The sequence below is a fragment of the Prionailurus viverrinus genome, chromosome C1, assembly GCF_022837055.1.
Source record: "Prionailurus viverrinus isolate Anna chromosome C1, UM_Priviv_1.0, whole genome shotgun sequence".
In the NCBI taxonomy this organism is placed as follows: Eukaryota; Metazoa; Chordata; class Mammalia; order Carnivora; family Felidae; genus Prionailurus; species Prionailurus viverrinus.
In genome coordinates this window covers 18,466,624-18,488,105 of record NC_062568.1, presented here as the reverse complement: position 1 = coordinate 18,488,105, position 21,482 = coordinate 18,466,624, and the positions used below count along the sequence as shown (strand labels likewise).

The window sequence follows — 21,482 nt, the reverse complement described above, 5'->3', positions numbered from 1 at the left end:
TGAGTTTTGCCATAGTGACATTAAATAACCATTGTTGATCACTGGTTTATTATTGAATATCATATTTAATAGCTATAATCAAAACCATATAAACTATTACCTTTGCAAATTATTAGCTCATAATCTAAACAGATATCACTCAAATGAAATCTGTTTCTTGTTTGTGTTTACTAAAATATCAGATTGCTAAATGTATATAAGATTTGCTATATTTATTAAAGTGTAATTTTAGTTTCAATGGCTTCTGATTCTCTCTCAAATCTATCTTATTTGATATAATTAAACTTTAACAGATTAGAAAAGAAAAATATTTATTTGCTTTAATCTACTTGACATGAAAAATTTGAAGGAAAGATGCCTGACCCTTAGTAGATTCCTAATATTTATGTCATTGAGTGAATATTAAGTACTTTGTACTTTCATGGCACCTAATTTTTGGATATATTCTTAGAAAATGTTTTGTAAATATTACCAACTACTACTGTCTTACTACAAGTTTGCCCCAAATTGTAATGTTTTATCACACAGGTTTTTCAATTTGACTTTTGAAGGTATTTTTCCAATAGGAATTAGTAATAAATGTGGGATTCCCTTTATAGAATTTACCCTAAAGTTTTCCTTTTCAGGATTAAAGCTACTTCTTTCTTTTAACTTATTTTTTAAAGATTTTTTAAAAATGTTTTTATTTACTTTGAGAGAGAGGAGGGGCGAGGGGATGGGGTGGGGAGAAGGAGAGGGAGAATACCAAGCATACTCTGTGCTCACAGTGCAAAGCCCAACAACACAGGACTCAGTCTCACAAACCATGAGATCATGACCTAAGCTGAAGTCAAGAGCCAGGCACTCAACCTACTGAGCCACCAGGCGCCCCTTAAGGCTATTTTTTGAGGGAAGGTAAGTGTAGATGTTAAGTATTTTTTTCTAATAAGAATATTTAGTATGTAAAAAGAGTTGGGCTTACAGATATGTTATATATTGTCCTGATAATACTGGTAGCATTTAATGATGTATCTAGAAAAGTTAGAGAAATCATGTAGCTATAAGGTTAATATTTATCTGGAGAAGAGAGTTGCCATGGAAAGAGTATCAGACTTAAGGTTCAGATACCTGGCTTCCATTATTCTGCTACTTATTAACTCAGTTTTCTTAATGTTAAACTGGGAGTAATTATACATAATATTATTAACTCCTAGGGAGTGATGTGATAATTAAATGAGACAATCTATATTAAAGAACTGTGTAAATCACAAAGTACTTTGAAAATGTCAGTTATTATTATCAATATCTCTAAAGGCTGTCATCCTTGGATTTTTTTAATCATCACATCATTAATATTTTTGAAATTCGGTAATGATGAAGCATAAAGGAAGACACGAGAAGGGAAATATTTCACTCTAAAATATCATTTGAATTGCTATACCTAAAAAAATGGTCTTTTTCTCTGTTGTAAGCAATTCCAATTTTAGAACTGAGGTTTTCCCTATCTTGCTACAAATGCAGATTGTCATATAAAATATAGTTTCATGTATGGTATATATATGTATGTATGGTGATGAATGTTAACTATACTTATTGTGGTTGTTTTACACTATATACAAATATGAATCATTGTGTTGTACACCTGAAACTGGTACAATGTTATGTACAAATTATACCTTGATAAAAAAAAGTTTGAGAAATAGCTGGAAAATTTCTTTACACAGAGATGTTTTAAAAGGGAAAATGTACTATTAAAAAGTATTTATAGTTACATTAAAGGTAAAAGTATATATTAGCTACACTAGGGTAATAATATAAATAGTAGTTTGACAATCTTTCTTGAAAAAGGAGAATATAACTGTACTTTTAAAGTACGGACCACTTGTCATTTATTTTTTATATTTATTACACATATATTTTAATACTCAATTTAAAAATTAAAAACATAAGATAAACGTAAAAATCCTTTTGTTTTGTAACTTTTGACAGATATTGCAATCAGTTAAGTTTCATTAAAAGTTTTTTCTAGGGGCGCCTGGGTGGCGCAGTCGGTTAAGCGTCCGACTTCAGCCAGGTCAGGATCTCGCGGTCCGGGAGTTTGAGCCCCGCGTCAGGCTCTGGGCTGATGGCTCGGAGCCTGGAGCCTGTTTCCGATTCTGTCTCCCTCTCTCTCTGCCCCTCCCCCGTTCATGCTCTGTCTCTCTCTGTCCCAAAAATAAATAAACGTTGAAAAAAAAAATCTTTAAAACAAATTAAAAAAAAAGTTTTTTCTAAATTACATGTGTTTGGTTATTGTGACCACTTCAAACACGTTAAAGAATAGGCAAAATATCCAAATGCAATTTCTTACACAATTACTACTATTACACTTGCTTAAACATATTTTGAAACTCATTATTTGAAACTTATTATTATTTAAATTTTCTTTTTAATGCTTTATTTATTTTTGAGAGAGACAGAGTATGAGCGGCAGAGGGGCAGAGAGAGAGGGAGACACAGAATCCGAAGGAGGCTCCAGACTTTGACTGTCAGCACAGAGCCCAACGTGGGGCTCGAACTCATGAACTGTGAGACCATGACCTGAGCTGAAGTCGGACGCTTAACAGACTGAGCCACCCAGGCACCTCTCTAATATTTTTTGTTAATTAAGTTTTTAATTTTAATTCCAGTGTAGTTAATATACAGTGTTATGTTGGTTTCAGGTATACAATATAGTCACTCAACAATTCTGTACACCATTACTCAGTGCTAATCATGATAGTGTACTCATAATCTGCTTCATCTCTTTCACCCATCCCCCACTCACCTCCCCTCTGATATGCTTTATTTTCAATGTGTACCCTCAGTTAAAGTAATGATTACTTTTTTTCAACAAGAGCATTTTTTTTACTTGAATACTTCAGAATACGTGGTTCTATAGGATATATATAAAACATTCCCTCCAAGAAAAATAGAAATACGCATTTTCTTCAAATACACACAGAAAAATCCCCTGGTTAAATCACATAAAAAAGAAACATAATAAATATTACAAATTTGAGAAGACTGAAATCATCACGAGTATATTTTTCAACTACAATGGTACAACAATAAAACAAAGCTGGAAAATCTACAATGTAAATATTAAATATTTAATATGTAAATATTAACACAGTACTGCACAAACAATGGGGCAAATAAAACAAATGGCATATCAAAATATTTCTCAAAACAAAAGAAAAAGAAAACACAATATTCCAAAATCTATGGGATGCAGCAAAGGCAGATGCTGGAGTGAAATTTATGCTATAAATGTTTGTATTAAGGAAAAAAGTTCAAATAAGCAACATTACACCACAAGGAACTAGAAAAAGAAGAAACTTAGCTGAAATTTAGTAGAAGGAAATAACAAAAATCAGAAATAAATAAAAGAGACCAGAATAAATAATAATATAACATTGAAAGTAATGAGCAGTTTTTCTAAAAAAAACAAAAACAAAATTGGCAATGCTTTAACTGTATTAACTAAGAAAAAAAAAAGACTCAAAAACCAAAATGAGAAATGGAATAGAAAACAATACAAGAGCTAATCACAGAAATATGCACTGTGATAAAGATTCCTACAATTATATACTAACGATTTAAATAACTTATGGAAAAAAATAGTTCCTAAAAACAAACAAGTTACCATGATTCAATCATGAATCTTGTATCCAAGAAGTAGGAAATCTTCTTAGACTAAAAACAAGAATGAAAGTTGAATTAGGAATCAAAGATTTCCCAGCAAAGAAAACTGCAAAGCCACTTGGTTGGTTTCATTGGTGAATTCTACCAAACATTAAAAAAAAATTAATGACAATCTTTATCAAAATCTTACAATAACAGAATAGAGGGAACACATTCCAAATCATTCCGTGAGACCAGTACTACTCTGATACCAAAGCAGGATAAAAACAATACAAGAACAAATAAGTCAAGTTTGTCTGATATTAAGCATTGCTACTCTGGCTTTGTTTGGACATCTATTTACGGATAAATGTTTCTCCATCCCTTCACTTTTAATCTGCAGGTGTTTTTAGCTACAAGAACATAGGGAAAAGTTTTTATTTTCTCAAATGAGCTTTAATTCATGGCTCTAGATTGCTAAATTTTTAAATATTTTTTTTATTTGTGACACACACTGTTACGTTATTTTCAGGTGTGATTCACCTGAACCAACATAGTGATTCAACCTCTATATGTTATGCTATGTTCACCACAAATGTAGCCTCCATCTGTTGCCATTATATCATTGACTTTATGCCCTATGCTGTGCCTTTTATTTGTGTGACTTATTCATCCCATAACTGGGAGCCTGTATCTACCACTTTCTTTCATCTATTTTGTCCATCCTCCCCTCCCTTCCACCTGCCTTAACTTCTGGCAACCAGCAATTTGTTCTCTGTATTTATAGGTCTAATTATACTTTTTGTTTATTCATTTGTCTTGTTTTTTAGATTCCACATATGAGTGAAATCATATGGTGTTTTTCATTCTCCGACTTATTTCACTTCGCAGAATACCCTCTAGATCCATTCATGTTGCTGCAAAGAGCAAGATCTCATCCTTTTTATGGCTGCATAATATTTGTGTGTGTGTGTGTGTGCATGTGTGTGTGTGTGTGTGTCCATGTGTGTGTATGTGTGTGTGTGTGTGTGTGTGTGTGTGTGAGAGAGAGAGAGAGAGAGAGGGAGAGAAAGAGAGAGAGAGAATATCACATCTTCCTTATCCATTTGTCTATCAATGGACACTTTAGGTTGCTTCCATATCTTGGCTATTGTAATGCTGCAGTAAACATAGGGGTGTATTTATTTTTTTGAATTAGTGTTTTCATTTTCTTTGGGTAAATACTCAGTAGTGGAATTAGTGGATCATATAGTATTTCAATTTTTAGTTTTTGAGAACCCTCTATACTCTTTTCCATAGTGGCCGCACCAATTTACATTTACACCAACAGTGCATGAGGGTTCCTTTTTTTCTACATCCTTGCCAACATTTGTTTCTTTTGTTTTTCATACTAGCCATTCTGACAGGTGTGAGGTAATAGATATCTCATTGTAATTTTGATTTGAATTTCCCAGATGATTAGTGATGTAGATCATCTTTTCACATGTCTGTTGGACATTTGTATGTCTTTTTCGGAAAAATGTCAGCTTGTCTGCTCATTTTAAAATTGGTGTTGAGTTGTATAAGGTCTTCATATATTTTGGATATTAACCTCCTATTGGATATATCATTTGCAAATATCTTCTCCATTTCAGTTGATTGCTTTTTTTGTTGTTTTTGATGGTTTCTTTCACTGTGCAAACCTTTTTATTTTGATGTAGTTTCAATAGTTTATTTTGCTGTAATTCCAATTGTCATTTTAAGTGCAGAGATAGAATTTAAGCAACCTGCCACACATCTAAGGAGTTGTTGATCATTGAATGAAAACTAGAAAGCATCACTTGGAATTATCATATCATTTACAGTTGACACTATTTCATAAACCTTGTTTTACCTGGTAGTTCACATGCTACAATATTCACCTCAGTCTGAGGTCCACAAAAGCTATTACGAGTTTTATTAATTAAGAACCTGTTTGCTTAATCTTGTATTGTATCTTGACTGGTGCTTTATGTCACCTTCTCATAATGTAGACATTGAAAATATTCTCAGTTGGATGGTTTACTCCTAAAGCCTCATTGTACTTGTACTTTAATATCCTGTAGTCTGACTTCCACCACACCTATCCTACTCAACTGTGCATCCTATTTCATTCTTCTATTCCTTCACTTTCTGTGACAGCATGATGTTCTACCTCTTCTACTCACTCAATGAGAGGCTTCCTCTCCGCTGCCCCCCGCCGCCATTTCCTATCTCTGCACTACTAATACTCTCTAAGGCTGTTCTGTCTAATAAGATAGCCACTAACTACATGTGTATTGTAACACATATAACATGTGATGGTAAACTTCATGAAGAAAAGTAACATGGGTAAATCTGGTAGAGATAAATGGGGTGCAGTTTTATATAGTGTGGTGAGGGAAGTCCTGTCTGATATCTGAAGAAACTGAGGGAGAAAGTCATGTCTAAACTTGGGAAAAGGGAATTTTAGGCAGAGAGAAGAGGAAGTACAGAGAACCTATGGTGAGCACGGCTTGGTTTGTTAGGGGACTAGTAAGGAGACCGTAGTGACTAGAACCAGGGGCAATTGGTAGAGGCCTTTGTTAGAACTTTGCTTTTTCCCCTCTGAGTGAGATGTGAGGCTGATGGATAGTTTTGAAGAAAAGCATGTGATCTTGTTTTTGTTGGAAAATAGACTGGATGGAGGGACATGATGGAAATAGGGAATACATTATACCCTGCATAACCTTCTTGTAGGTTGACTTATCTGGCTACAGCAGAACAATAATGAAATCAAACAAAATTTTATGGTACATTTAGGTTCTTGAAAGTACCGTATTTGCTCTTATCAAACTCAGCATTACTAACCCCACTCAGATTTTGGTTTAGAATAGACATTGATATCAGATCAGGTATTGTGAATAGAGCAACACAAATATATGATGCTCTACCCTTTATCAGATATAATAATATAATTATCAGTCATTTTCCTCTTGGGTAAATGGATTGATATTATCTTTCCCTGAGGGGAATAATTTTAAAGTGTTTCACACAATGCCTATTACATGGTCAGTGCTCAATAAAGATTAAACCAGTATTCTGCATGACAGCACCCTTTCTTTCTTTCATAACATTCACTACAGTTTATGGCTATCTGAGTTTGTATTGTATATTATATTGTATTTCCTTGTTAATTTTCTCAATACTCCTGTAAACTTGATGAAGGCAACAATTGTACCTGACTTACCCATTATAGGATAATGAACATAGTACCTGGTATACGATATATATTAAGTAGGTAGAATAGCATCATCATCATTATATTTGTCAACCTTATTAGCAATAGCAGCAACACTGAATAAACAACCAAAAGTGGGATTTCTTCCAGAACGATGGTACACAGCAATTTATTTATTTACATATAATAACCTTCTAATTCTGAAAAAATATCAAGCATTTAGAAAGTCAAGATAGAATAATGAACCTCATGGGCCTCTTAGTTTCAACACTTAGCATCTTTCTGCTGTTGTTATTTTATCTCTCTCCCTCCCCACACCCCACCCTGCACCCACTTAATATCTTCCTTTTTACAATTCTTTTTTTGAGTTACAATTTACATAAATCAAAATGTACAAGTCATAGCTACAGAATTTTGGCAGATAGTTTTGTGACCTCCATACCCATCTTAATATAGAACATTCCTATCTACCCAGAGATTTCTGTGTCCTTTCTGCATGTCCCTTGCATCTCTGCCCCTGCAATCAGTGTTTTGATATATCAGTATTCTGATATTTGACCAGTTTGCCTGTTTGAGAATTTCATAAATGGAATCATAGAATGCGCATTTATTTGTGTTTGGTGTCTTATACTCAGCATAAACTCTGTAAAATATATGTATGATTTTTGAATTTATCAGTAATTTTCCCCCTTTTGTTGCTATGTAGTATTCTTTTGTGTGATGTATACCACATTTTGTTTACTCTTTTTCTACTGGATCGTTTTCAAATGTGGTCCCTAGTGAATAATACTACTATGAAGATTTGTGTATGTCTTCTTATGGGAATGTGTCTTCTTCTTTTGGTTAAAAACTTAGGCGTGGGATTTCTAGACTTGGTCTAGGATAAGTGCATATTTATAAGAAATTGACAGTTCATGTTCCAACATTCAGTTGGATCATTTTAAATTCTCAGTAGCAATATATGAGAGTTCTAGTTGCTCCACATTGTCACCAACATTAAGTTTCATTAAGGTTTTTTATTTTAGCCATTTTTGTAATTGTACAGTAGCGGCTTTTTATGGTTTTGTTATGTACTTCCCAATACCTAATGGTGTTGAATGTGTGTGTGTGTGTGTGTGTGTGTGTGATTATTGGCTGTTCATTTCTCCTGCTTTCTGGGTAAGTCCTGCCCATTTTTAGTTGAATTGTTTGTCTTATTGTTGAGTTGTAAATGTTCTTTACATATTATGCATACAAATCTTTTATCAGAATATTGTGAATATTTTCTCCCAGTTTGTGGCTTCATTTAATTTCTTTATGGTGTCTTTGGGTGAGCAGAAGTTTTAAATTTTGATGAAGTCTAATTAATTTTTTATAGTATTGCTTTTAATATTTTGTCTGCGATACCAATGCCTACTCCCAGGTCTGAAAGATATTATTCTGTGCTTCTAAAACCTTTAAAGATTTAGAATTTTTATTTCAGCTTATATCTATCATTCATTTTGTATATGGTGTAAGGCAGGAGCTACAGGTTAATTTTCTTTTTTATAAGAATATCCAATTGTTCCAGCACCATTCTTAAAAAATTTTCATCCATCCCTGAATTTCTTTGGCATATTTATTGAAAATTACTTGACCCTATAATTGTGGGTCTATTTCTAGATTCTTTTCTGTTCCATTTATCTACTTATTTGTCTTTATTCTGTTACCACACTCCTGATTACTGTAGCTTTAGGTAAGTTCTTGAGGTCAAGTAGTGTTAGTCCTATAGCTTTGTTCTTATTTAAAGATAATTTGGCTATTCTAGGTCCTTTGTATTTCCATATAAATTTTAGAGTCACTTTGTTAATTTCGGTAGAAAGGTGGGGGTTTAATATTGAGTTGAATTTATAACATGAATTGGGAAGAATGAGTGTGTGTGTGTGAGTGTGTGTGTTGCTATGTACATACACGTATATTTACATATTCATATATAGTTTTAAGGATTGATGTATTTATAAATTTTAGTCTTCTATTTACATGGTATATCCCTTCATTTATTTAGACTATCCTTAACTTAATACTGTATGTTTATGAGGGAGATTGAAATTTATGCCTTTTGCATCTAGTTATCTAATGTATATATTTTGTTGTTATTTTGTGAACTCCATATCATAGAGAGTGTAGCCCCAGGGCCTATGTGTGACAAATAGGAGGGACTTAAGTGAATGTGTGCTGTTAACATTTTGACTTTTTGTTAAGCTTTTGTTAAGCTTTGTTAAGCTTTTAATAATTTTTAGAGCGCCTGGGTGGCTCAGTGGGTTAAGCGTCCAACTTTGGCTCCAGTCATGATCGCACAGTTTGTGAGTTTGCACCGTGCATCCAGCTCTCTGCTGTCAACACAGAGCCTGCTTTGGATACTCTGTCCCCTTCTCTCTCTGCCCCTCCCCAGCTTGTGCTCTAAATAAATAAGTAAACAAACAAACAAAAATAATTTTTAGAGTAATTAATTGATGATTTTGCCCCTTTTTTATACCATTCCCTTAGAGTAGGTATCATTTTCCCTTCATGATGGAAATTTTAACAATGAACTATAACGTTAAGTCTTGCCCCATTTAGAGTACTGTGGTCCTTTGCTGGGCTTTACATTAAAGAAATATAATGCAGACCAGAAAAGTTTTATTGAGTGTACTAAAGGTTTGACAGAAAAGAAAAACTGACTAGGAATTGCAAATTAGAAGATTAAAATGTATCATTTTAAAAATAATGAAATACCTTTTTTAACCTTTTGCCTGAAAATATAAACAAAGAAAATTAAAGTTAAATGGCAGTTAATATTGAAGAAAAATTAGATGCTTTAGTAAGCAGCCCTAACTCCACTTACAAAATTCACTTCTATAGAAGGTCAGAGAGTATCCAGTTTTTCTGAAGAACCATTTTAATTTAATGACATTCAGAAACAAACACTGTGGAAATAAAGATAATAATGAGGCCCATAAAATTTTATGGTTTAGTGTAGGTAATTGCTTGTTAAATTAAGAAGGTATTTTTTCTGGACATGGGTATACCCCTTTCTTTTTTGGTTAAGAATATAAGGAAAGTTTTCCTCTAATATGGTTGAACCCATTTTGGCTATCCAAAAATTATTCCAGTATTAATATTAGTGGGTTAAATTAACTTACAACCAGTTGAAAATAATGAAATAATTGGTAATACTGTAATTGGAAATAATGTAATACTGTTACCACAAGTTAATTTGCTTTTTGTTTATGCATGAGAAAAATACATGACAAAGATGGCCTACTTTGGTGCAGATAAACAAGTAAATGTATGCTTCCTTTTGTCAAATTGTATAACAAAATAACCCAATAAATCTATTATTAAATGGTTGTTCCAAATACTTCATTAAAACTAGTTAATAAAATTATTTTACTGGGGGCATTCACTTAAAAATAATTTTTAAGAGCACACTATTAAATCACATTTATAATTTGAAACATGGAGATTTGGGGACAGTACTTTTAAGTATGATACAAATATGAGTATCTTAATAGCTTATATTTTAATTATAGGTTTTGATATGCTGGTTTCTTGAAATGGGGAAATTAGATAGTCATTCTGCCATTTCATTAAGAAAAAGCATGCAAATGACATATCTGATAAAGAATTAGTATCTAAAATATATAAACTTATCAAACTCAAAACCCCCAAAACAAATAATCCAGTTAAGAAATGGGCAGAAGATAGGAATCAATCAGTATTTTTTTAAAGGAAGACATCCAGATGGCCAACAGACACATGAAAAGATGTTCAGTAACATCATCAGGGAAATACAAATCAAAAGCATGATACCACCTCACACTTGTCAGAATGGCTAAAATTAATAAGACAGGAAACAATGGATGTTCGTGAAGATGTGGAGAAAGGGAAACCATCTTACACTACTGGTGGGAATGCAAACTGGTACAACCACTCTAGAAAATAGGAGGTGAGTTTCTCAAAAGGTTAAAAATAAAACTACCCTAATACCCAGCGATTGCACTGCTAGGTATTTACCTAAAGGATACAAAGATACTGGTTTGATTGGACACACATCCCCGATGTTCATATATCAGCATTACAATAATGGCAAAATTATGGAAAGAGCCCAAATGTCCATAGACTGATGAATGGATAAAAAAGATGTGGTATATACATATAATAGAATATTACTTAGCCATCAAAAAGAATGAAATCTTGCCATTTGGATCAATGTGGATGGAGCTAGGGTGTATTATGTTAAGTGAAATAAGTCAGAGAAAGACAAATACCATATGATTTCACTCATATGTGGGATTTAAAAAAAACAAATGAACATAGGGGAAGGGGAAAAGAAAGAGGGAAGCAAACCATAAAAGACTCTTAACTATAGAGAACAAACAGGGTTGATGGTAAGTGGGAGATGGGCTAAATGGGTGATGGGTATTAAGGAGGGCACTTGTGTTGAGCAATGGGTGTTATATGTAACTGATGAATCACTAAATTCTACTTTTTTTAAATGTTTATTTATTTTTGAGAGAGACAGAGCATGAGCAGGGGAGGGTCAGAGAGAGAAGGAGACACAGAATCTGAAGCAAGTTCCAGGCTCTGAGCTGTCAGCACAGAGCCCAACGCAGGGCTTGAACTCACGAGCTGTGAAATCATGACCTGAGCAGAAGTTGGATGCTTAACCAACTGAGCCACCCAGGGACCCCTAAATTCTACTTCTGAAACTAATATTACACTATATGTTAGCTAGAATTTAAATAAAAGTTTGAATGAATAAATAAATAGAATATAAAAAAAGAAAAAACATGTAAGATGTGTGTTCTTTATTACTGTACTTTAAATAGAATCTGGAGTCTTAGTAAAAGATTTGTTTTAAAACCACAATGATGCTGTATTAATGTAATGAGAAAATATTATATAGTTTAAAATATTGTTTATACAAATATTATACATTTTATTTTTTAGTACAACTTTTATTTTCTTTTTATTAAGCATATGGGCAGTAGGAAGGTCATAACAGAAGCATCACCATGAAATGAATTTAAATTGTTTTACTGAGTAAACTTCATTTGTGCAAATAGAAAGCAAGTCCCTGAAAACCAATTTAATGGTCAGAAAAACTTTAAGGTCTAATACTTTAATCAATTCCTGTGCTTTCTTTCCTGGGATAAGTACAAATAGTCCTGCAAATGTGTATTTAAAAAGGGAGTTGATGCAATGCTGCACATTTATAGTTCAGCTTAAGAAACTTGGCATTATTTTTCTAAGTATTTTTTAACCTATTATGGGTTTACATTTCAGGTAAGATAAAACATTTGCTCTTTTATATAATTCATGAAGTTGTTGAAAGTAAGACAGCTTTCTTAGACTCAAAATAGAGATTCATAAAAGTTTAAATTCTTTTATAAAGATATATAGTGTTACTAATAATCATGTATCCTGATATTTTGTCCATTAGAAGATACTTATCTACTGGCATGCCCCCTATTTTAGGTAAATAAATCTTGCTGTTAGAGGAATTGAGTGTATCTGGTAGTTGTGGTAACAGTACAATTTATTGAGTATTTTTATGTGCAAGATGGTATATAAGTCACTTTACATAGTTTTCTTCTAAATGAATGAGAATTCCAGTGATGTTCTTGTGTTTTCACAACAAAAAAATCAACTTAGCCTTTTTTAGTCACTCTACTCAAACTCTTTCTCTCTCCTCTTCATCCATTATTCATTAGGCATATGATGGCAGAGGGATTCTCTCATTTTTGGTCCATCTTAATTCACACTGAGGGTTAAAATCTGGACAAAATAAATTGTTTTTTTTTTCATCTGATAATTGACATATTCCTCAGAATTTTTTTCGAGACTGAATATTTCAATCAACTTCAAGGTTATTGACATGGAAATGAAGTGGAGGGTTAGATGGTGGGAATAGACTATAAGTACTGTGACACACTACTTGTGATAAAAACTACAACATTTGTGGTAAAATAAAGAACATGTCAAGGAAAAGGTCATGTCAAAAGGGGGGAGGTTTGAGGGTTTGAGGAAAAAGAAATAACTTGAAAGTATGCATGAGACACTTTCACCATATGCCATATATGACTTGATCTTTAAGTAAGGTCTCACTGATCATAATTTGCCCTATCAGGAGCCTGAAAACCTAAGCTCATCCCATTTCTTGGGCAGCATCCCAGTAACTGCTCCTCAGGGATTGCTCTGACATAGATCTTAATGCAGAAATCTATCTTTTTGCATTTATTTTATGTGAATCTGAATTTGGAAATTCTGTAAGACAAAGAAGTAGATTTATTACATTCTGACCTCTAGTGCATTGTAAGAACTCTAATTCAGTCCACCCATTCTTCAGAACATGGGAGTCTCAGTGCAGTAGTTAACTAGGTTAGTTTTTCAGTTAACTAAGACTGTTAGATAGCTACTTTTTCATTATAATTATATTTTACATTATCAGATTGTGAAACTAATGTATTATCGAGGTAGGTGAAATATTCCTATTAATTTTTTACCTACAGCCCAGGCTTAGAAAGAATAGTCTTGCTTGCTTTCTATCACAGGTTTGCAGAAGGTATATCCAGTTGAAGAATGTTTCTTATTACAGTACTGATACTAAAGAGCCTTTTTTATCAAGTTACCAATTATTTTACTAAAATGATCTGCAGGTGGTAAATATGTCTCATATGCACTGCCAGAATAAAATCTTGGTTTTCCAGAACATATATGCTTTCTTTTTCACAATTATCAGAACTAAGTAGCCGAATACCATTGTCTTTTAACCATATATTCAAGCACATTTAGAATTAAACTTGGTAAAATATTTTATTTGTAATTATTTTGAATTATCCTGTTTTAAATATGTATTTCAATTCTGTAAACCAATTCTTTTTGTAAGTAGATGAATTGTAAATTATTTTGGCAACATACATTTAATTTTCTTTTACTTAAATGAAATATGAATGACTTATTCTTGAAGCTATAGGTAGTGGCCGGTTCATCTCCCAACCCTATATATACTATGTTGGTGAGAATCCTTCAATGTGAATTATAATGGAATCTTTATTTCTTTAATTATCTTTAGAATTTCTCAATACTGGATTTGAACTGATTACTAAATAGTTTTTTTTTCAGTAAGGAATTAGCAGTGATATTTTTAGACGTTTTAATTTAAATTCCAGTTAATATATAGTGTGGTATTAATTTTAGGTGTATAATATAGAGATTCAACACTTTCATATAACACCCAGTATTTATTACAACTACCCTCCTTAATCTCCATCACTATTTAACCCATCCCCAACGACTTCCTTCCTGGTAACCGTCAGTTTGATCTTTATAGTTACATGACTCTTTTTTCCCCTTTGCTCCTTTGTTTTATCTCTTAAATTTCACATGAGTGAAATAATATGGTATTTGTCTTTCTCTGACTTCTTTCACCTAGCTCCATTCGTGTTGTTGTGAATGGCAAGATTTCATTCGTGTTTAGGGCTGAGTAATATTCCATTGTGTGCATATATTGCATCTTCTTTATGTATTTACTAATCAATGGGTGCTTGGGCTTTTTCCATAATTTGACTATTGTAGATAATGCTGTTATACACATCAGGGTGCATGTATCTATTTGAATTAGTAGTTTTGTATACTTTAGGTAAACACTAGTAGTACAATTGCTGGATCATAAGGTAGTTCTATTTTTAACTTTTTGAGAAACCTGCATACTGTTTTCCATAGTAGGCTGTACCAGTTTTCATTCCTACTGATAGTGCAAGAGGGTTCCCCTTTCTCCATATCCTCACCAACATCTGTTGTTTTCTTGTGTTGTTGATTTTAGCCATTCTGACAGGTGTAAGGAGATATCTCATTATAGTTTCTTTTTTAAGTTTATTTATTTTTGAGAGAGAACACAAGGGTGGGGGGAGCAGAGAGACAGAGAGAAGGAGACACAGAAGCAGTCTCCAGACTCTGAGCCATCAACGCAGAATCCCATGTGAGGCTTGAGCCATGTACTGTGAGATCATGACATGAACTGAAGTTGGACACTTAACTGACCGAGCCGCTAAGGTGCCCCCTCATTGTAGTTTTGATTTGTATTTCCTTGATCATCAGTGATATTGAGCATCTATTCATGTGTCTGTTGGCCATCTGGATGTCTTCTTTGGAAAAATATGTCTCCTGCTCATTTTTAACTTGATTATGTATTTTTGGATTTTGAGTTTTATAAATTTTTTATACATTTTGAATACTAGCCCTTTTTCAGATATGTCATTTGCAAATATCTTCTCCCTTTCTGTTGTTTGCCTTTTAGTTTTTCTGTTTCCTTTGCTGTGCAGAAGTTTTTACTTTGATGAAGTCCCAATAGTTTATTTTTGCTTTTGTTTCTCTTTCCTCAGGAGACACCTTGAAAGAAGTTGCTGTAGCCAATGTCAAGGAGGTTACTGCCTGTGTTCTCTATAGGAATTTTATGGTTTCTGGCCTCACAGTTAGGTCTTTAATCCATTTCAAATTTATTTTTGTGTATGGCATAAGAAAGTGGTCCAGTTTTATTCTTTTGCATGTAATTGTCCTGTTCCAAACACCGTTTGTCAAAGAGACAGTCTCTTTCCCATTGGATATTCTTTCCCGATGTGTTGGAGATTAATTGACCATAAAATTGGGGGTTCATTTCTGGGCTTTCTATTCTGTTCTATTGATATATGTGTCTATTTTTGTGCCAGTACCATAGTGTTTTTTAAGTGATTCTTTTTATTTAAAAATTAATTAATTAATTAATTAATTATTTTTGAGAGAGATACAGAGAGCAGGGGTAGGGGGAAGAGGGAGAGAGAATCTTAAGCAGGCTGCATGCCCTGCATGGAGTCTGACTTGGGGCTTGATCTCACTTGTGTGAGATTACAACCTAAGCCAAAATCAAGAGTTGGACACTTAAATGACCGAGCCACCCAGTACCATACTGTTTTTTTTTCAATATATGAAGTTTATTGTCAAATTGGTTTCTATACAACACCCAGTGCTCATCCCAAAAGGTGTCCTCCTCAATACCCATCACCCACCCTCCCCTCCCCCCCCACCCCCCATCAACCCTCAGTTTGTTCTCAGTTTTTAAGAGTCTCTTATGCTTTGGCTCTCTTCCACTCTAACCTCTTTTTTTTTTTCCTTCCCCTCCCCCATGAGTTTCTGTTAAGTTTCTTAGGATCCACATAAGAGTGAAACCATATGGTATCTGTCTTTCTCTGTATGGCTTATTTCACTTAGCATCACACTCTCAAGTTCCATCCATGTTGCTACAAAGGGCCATATTTCATTCTTTCTCATTGCCATGTAGTACTCCATTGTGTATATAAACCACAATTTCTTTATCCATTCCTCAGTTGATGGACATTTAGGCTCTTTCCATAATTTGGCTATTGTTGAGAGTGCTGCTATAAACATTGGGGTACAAGTGCCCCTGTGCGTCAGTACTCCTGTATCCCTTGGGTCAATTCCTAGCAGTGCTATTGCTGGGTCATAGGGTAGGTCTATTTTTAATTTTTTGAGGAACCTCCACACTGTTTTCCAGAGTGGCTGCACCAATTTGCATTCCCACCAACAGTGCAAGAGGGTTCCCGTTTCTCCACATCCTCTCCAGCATCTAGAATCTCCTGATTTGTTCATTTTGGCCACTCTGACTGGCATGCGGTGATATCTGAGTGTGGTTTTGATTTGTATTTCCCTGATGAGGAGCGATGTTGAGCATCTTTTCATGTGCCTGTTGGCCATCCGGATGTCTTCTTTAGAGAAGTGTCGATTCATGTTTTCTGCCCATTTCTTCACTGGGTTATTTGTTTTTCGGGTGTGGAGTTTGGTGAGCTCTTTATAGATTTTGGATACTAGCCCTTTGTCTGATATGTCATTTGCAAATATCTTTTCCCATTCTGTTGGTTGCCTTTTAGTTTTGTTGGTTGTTTCCTTTGCTGTGCAGAAGCTTTTTATCTTCATAAGGTCCCAGTAGTTCATTTTTGCTTTTAATTCCCTTGCCTTTGGGGATGTGTCAAGTAAGAGATTGCTACGGCTGAGGTCAGAGAGGTCTTTTCCTGCTTTTTCCTCTAGGGTTTTGATGGTTTCCTGTCTCACATTCAGGTCCTTTATCCATTTTGAGTTTATTTTTGTGAGTGGTGTGAGAAAGTGGTCTAGTTTCAACCTTCTGCATGTTGCTGTCCAGTTCTCCCAGCACCATTTGTTAAAGAGACTGTCTTTTTTCCATTGGATATTCTTTCCTGCTTTGTCAAAGATTAGTTGGCTATACCTTTGTGGGTCTAGTTCTGGGGTTTCTATTCTATTCCATTGCTCTATATGTCTGTTTTTGTGCCAAGTACCATACTGTTTTGATCACTACAAGATTTAATATAACTTGAAGTCGAGAATTATGATGCCTCCAGCTTTGCTTTTCTTTTTCAAGGTTGCTTTGGCTATTTGGGATCTTTTGTGGTTCTGTACAAATTTTAGAATTTTTTTTCTGTGAACATGATGGTGGTATTTTGGTAGGGATTGCATTAAATGTGTAGATTGCTTTGGGTAGTATACACATTTTAGCATATTTGTTCTTCTAATCCATGAATGCATGGAATGTCTTTCCATTTCTTTGTGTCATCTTCAATTTCTTTCATTAGTGTTTTATAGTTTTCAGAGTACAGGTCTTTCACCTCTTTGGTTAGGTTTATTCCTAGGCATCTTAATGTTTTTGGTGCTCTTGTAAATGGGATTGATTCCTTATTTTCTCTTTCTGCTGCTTCATTATTGGTGTGTGGATATGCAGCAGATTTCTGTATGTTGATTTTGGATCCTGCAAATTTACTGTATTTGTTTATCAGTTCTAATATTTTTTTGGTGCTGTCTTTTGAGTTTTCCATATATATCATGTCACCTGCAAATAGTGAAAGTTTGACTTCTTCCTTGCCAATTGCAATATCCTTTATTTCTTTTTATTTTCTGATTGCTATGGCTAGGACTTTCAGTACTTGTTGAATAAAAGTGGTGACAGAGCACATCCCTGTCTTGTTCCTGACTATAGAGGAAAAGCTTTTAATTTTCCTCCATTGAGGATAATATTAACTGTGGATTTTCATATATGGCCTTTATTATATTGACTTATGTATCCTCTAAACCTACTTTGTTGAGAGTTTTTTTTTTTTTTTACCATGAATGGATGTTGTACTTTGTCAGATACTTTTTTGGAGTTAGTGATTTTTAAAATTATTATTATTTTTTAGCAAGGCTAGAGAAGACCTGCTGAAAACTCAAAAAGAACGTGATTTTCATCGAATGCACCACAAGCGAATAGTCCAGGAAAAAAACAAGTTAATTAATGACCTCAAAGGGTAAGCTGCTAATATTTGTGGGTATATTTATTAAGGAGTTATTTAATTACTGTTAAGTAACTTGGCCTCGTTAGAAGTTTCATGTAAAATAATCATTCAACATTTATTGGTATTTACTGTATGCCAGATACTATACTATGTTTTTGAAATACAGAGATGAATAAGTTAAGGTCCTTGCTGTAATGGTTCTCAGAGACTAATGGGATGTGTGATGGGGGAGGAGTTAAACTGAAATATTCTGCATTGTTGCTATGCCAACCAAGGGTAGTCACCTCAACCAGACTGGGTGTGAGAGGGTTTCAAGGACCTATTTCCAGAGGAATTCTGGAGTGTAGGTTAACAGAGTGAGGGAGCAGGGCGCTTTGGGCAGATGGTACATACCCTGCAAAGGCACCAAGTCATGAAAGAACATGGCATATTCACCATATTGTACCCATAGAGAACAAAGTATAAAACCTACTTGACAAGGGTGAGGTGGAGGGGGCATATACTGAATGACCTTGAATTTATGCTAAGGTTTTAAAAAAAATTTTTTTTTCCAACGTTTATTTATTTTTGGGACAGAGAGAGGCAGAGCATGAACGGGGTAGGGGCAGAGAGAGAGGGAGACACAGAATCGGAAACTGGCTCCAGGCTCTGAGCCATCAGCCCAGAGCCTGACGCGGGGCTCGAACTCCCGGACCGCGAGATCGTGACCTGGCTGAAGTCGGACGCTTAACCGACTGCGCCACCCAGGCGCCCCAAGGTTTTTAGAAATAGTATATATTCAGATTTATTTTCCCTCCTCTCTTCCTCTCTTACTTCCAAAAATATTCCCTTTTGCATTTTTATACAGGTCTTTTTCAGAACTGTAGGTTGTATTTTGTTTTCAAAGTACATTCTTTAAATTTGGGAATTGTTCTATACTCAGGACCATATAGGGGTCTGTGGCTCCTACTGGTCATGTGGACATCCTTTAAAGGTAGCTAAGCTTTTTCTTGTCTAAAGATAAATAATTGTTGTGCCTTCATTAGGGTGAGCCACCCATTTACCCAGAGGAAAAGCAGAAAGGTATTTTAATTGTGTGTATGTGTATGTGTATGTGTGTGTGTGTGTGAATGTGCATACACAGCCACATGTACGGTTAAGTGAGTTTGAATCACAGCACATTCTTTCATGGGAAAGATCTCAGGTTTGATTCTATTCTCACTTTCTGTGCTAATACAAACAGGTTTCAGTACTTAAGTACTTCAGTTACTTGGATATGTGACAGTCTAAGAGCATTTTTGTATCCAGTTGTGGCAGCTGAAATATGTTGTTCACTGTCACTGCCTGGATATTCTACTCTTCGGTAAATTGAATCTTTTTAATTGCTTTTTTTTTCATTGAGTGTCTAGCCTATGTTCAAAAATAGATCATACTTGTTATATTTCCTAGTATGTTTAAAGGGAATACTATTATAATTCATTTCTTATAAAAATTCAGCAATGTCAGATTATACTTTTTGTAATCCTCAGATGCCCTGGTGAAGAAACTCACATTACACTGTAATATAACTACAACTTTTGTTTTCAGCTAGCCTTTATTCCCACATTTAATTATTAAGGATACTGTCTCCATTTAACCATTTGGATGAATCGATAATATGTGTTTTCTAAGTAAGTAAAACAAAAATTCAGTGATATCATCAGAGTTATTAATAAAAAAAAAAAACAACCAGCAACTAAACATGCATAATAAATCAGCTATAAGGAAGAATTTTTTTGTAATTTTTTTAATATTTATTTTTTTTTGAGACAGAGAAAGACAGACCATGGATGGGGGAGGGTCAGAGAGAGGGAGACGCAGAATTGAAGCAGGCTCCAGGCTCTGAGCTGCCAGCACAGAGCCTGACGCAGTGCTCGAGCTCATGGACTCTGAGATCATGACCTGAGCCGAAGTCGGATGCTTAACTGACTGAGCCACCCAGGCGCCCCAAGGAAGAATGTTTTTGTTTTTGTTTTTGTTTTTTAACGTTTATTTATTTTTGAGACAGGGAGAGACAGAGCATGAACGGGGAAGGGTCAGAGAGAGAGGAAGACACAGAATCTGAAACAGGCTCCAGGCTCTGAGCTGCCAGCATAGAGCCCGACATGGGGCTCGAGCTCACGGACTCTGAGATCATGACCTGAGCCGAAGTCTGACGCTTAACTGACCGAGGCACCCAGGAAGAATGTTTTTTGATGCCAGGCTAAATTACAGTCTAACTTGTCTATGTTAATATTTTACCCAAATATTTCAGTTATATATCTATGTTTTTTCTCATTGTAAACTACAAAAGGTCACTCTTAATTTTTTTCTGTAAATTGTTTAAGTCGATAATTAGTTGATTTTACTATCAGCTTTACAGTAGTTCTCATTTAATATGAGTGTCTTATTATGAATTTATTCATTTTTAGAATTATTAATATCAAAGTTAGAAGTTAAATTTTTTTGATATTTATTTTTGAGAGAGAGAGACAGAGCATGAGCGGGGGAGGGGCAGAGAGTGAGGGAGACACAGAATCCAAAGTAGAAAGCAGGCTTCATGCTCTGAGCTGTCAGCACAGAGCCCGACGTGGGACTTGAACCCATAAACAGTGAGATCATGACCTTAGCTGAACTCAGACACTTAACCGACTGAGCCACCTAGCGGTCCCTCAAAGTTAGAGCATAGAAGCAGATGAATTATGAGGTACTTATGGAATTTACAAAACAGACATACTCTTTCAGATTGACTAAACAGGTTTTTTTTTTTAATGTTGTTTCCTTGTTATATTCTACATAATGGTAATTCTTTGGGCAGAGGATTATCAAGTCATATCCCATGAATGAGTTAGGTACTAAAGTCAGTAAATACCAGAAAAACTGTACCATCAATAATAATAATCCTTCAATTTTCCACAAATTACAGCACACATTTTTGTGTATATAACTCTGTACCTGAATATGTGCTTATAAATATATATAACTTTAGGGAAGTGTGCAATATACAGCAAAGTATATATATATATATATATATATATATATATATATATATATATATGCTAAGCACATTAATGGAATGGGGTATAGGATTGTACATATTTGTTATATTTTTATTTTGTTACTCTCTCTTGCTTTGCTGAATATAGTTGAATTTTGATACACATTATATATATGTAACTTAACTCTAGTGCTTATGTTTTATTGCTGCTGGCAATGAAATATAATCATAAATTATGTTAAGAGAAACATGACTTACAAGTCAATGACTTTTATAAATAATTTCATGAAAATGTACAAAACAAGGATTA

General features: G+C 34.3%; 1 protein-coding gene across 2 annotated transcripts in view; it reads left to right on the top strand.

Annotated features, from left to right (window-relative positions):
* SPAG16 (sperm associated antigen 16) overlaps positions 1–21,482 on the top strand; it is a 1,004,778-nt gene that overhangs the window by 22,494 nt on the left and 960,802 nt on the right. For both annotated transcript variants that reach the window (XM_047872137.1, XM_047872136.1), the window contains exon 6: positions 18,082–18,189. In XM_047872137.1, the coding sequence (XP_047728093.1) occupies positions 18,082–18,189 (108 nt within the window). The remainder of the gene's footprint in view (positions 1–18,081; positions 18,190–21,482) is intronic.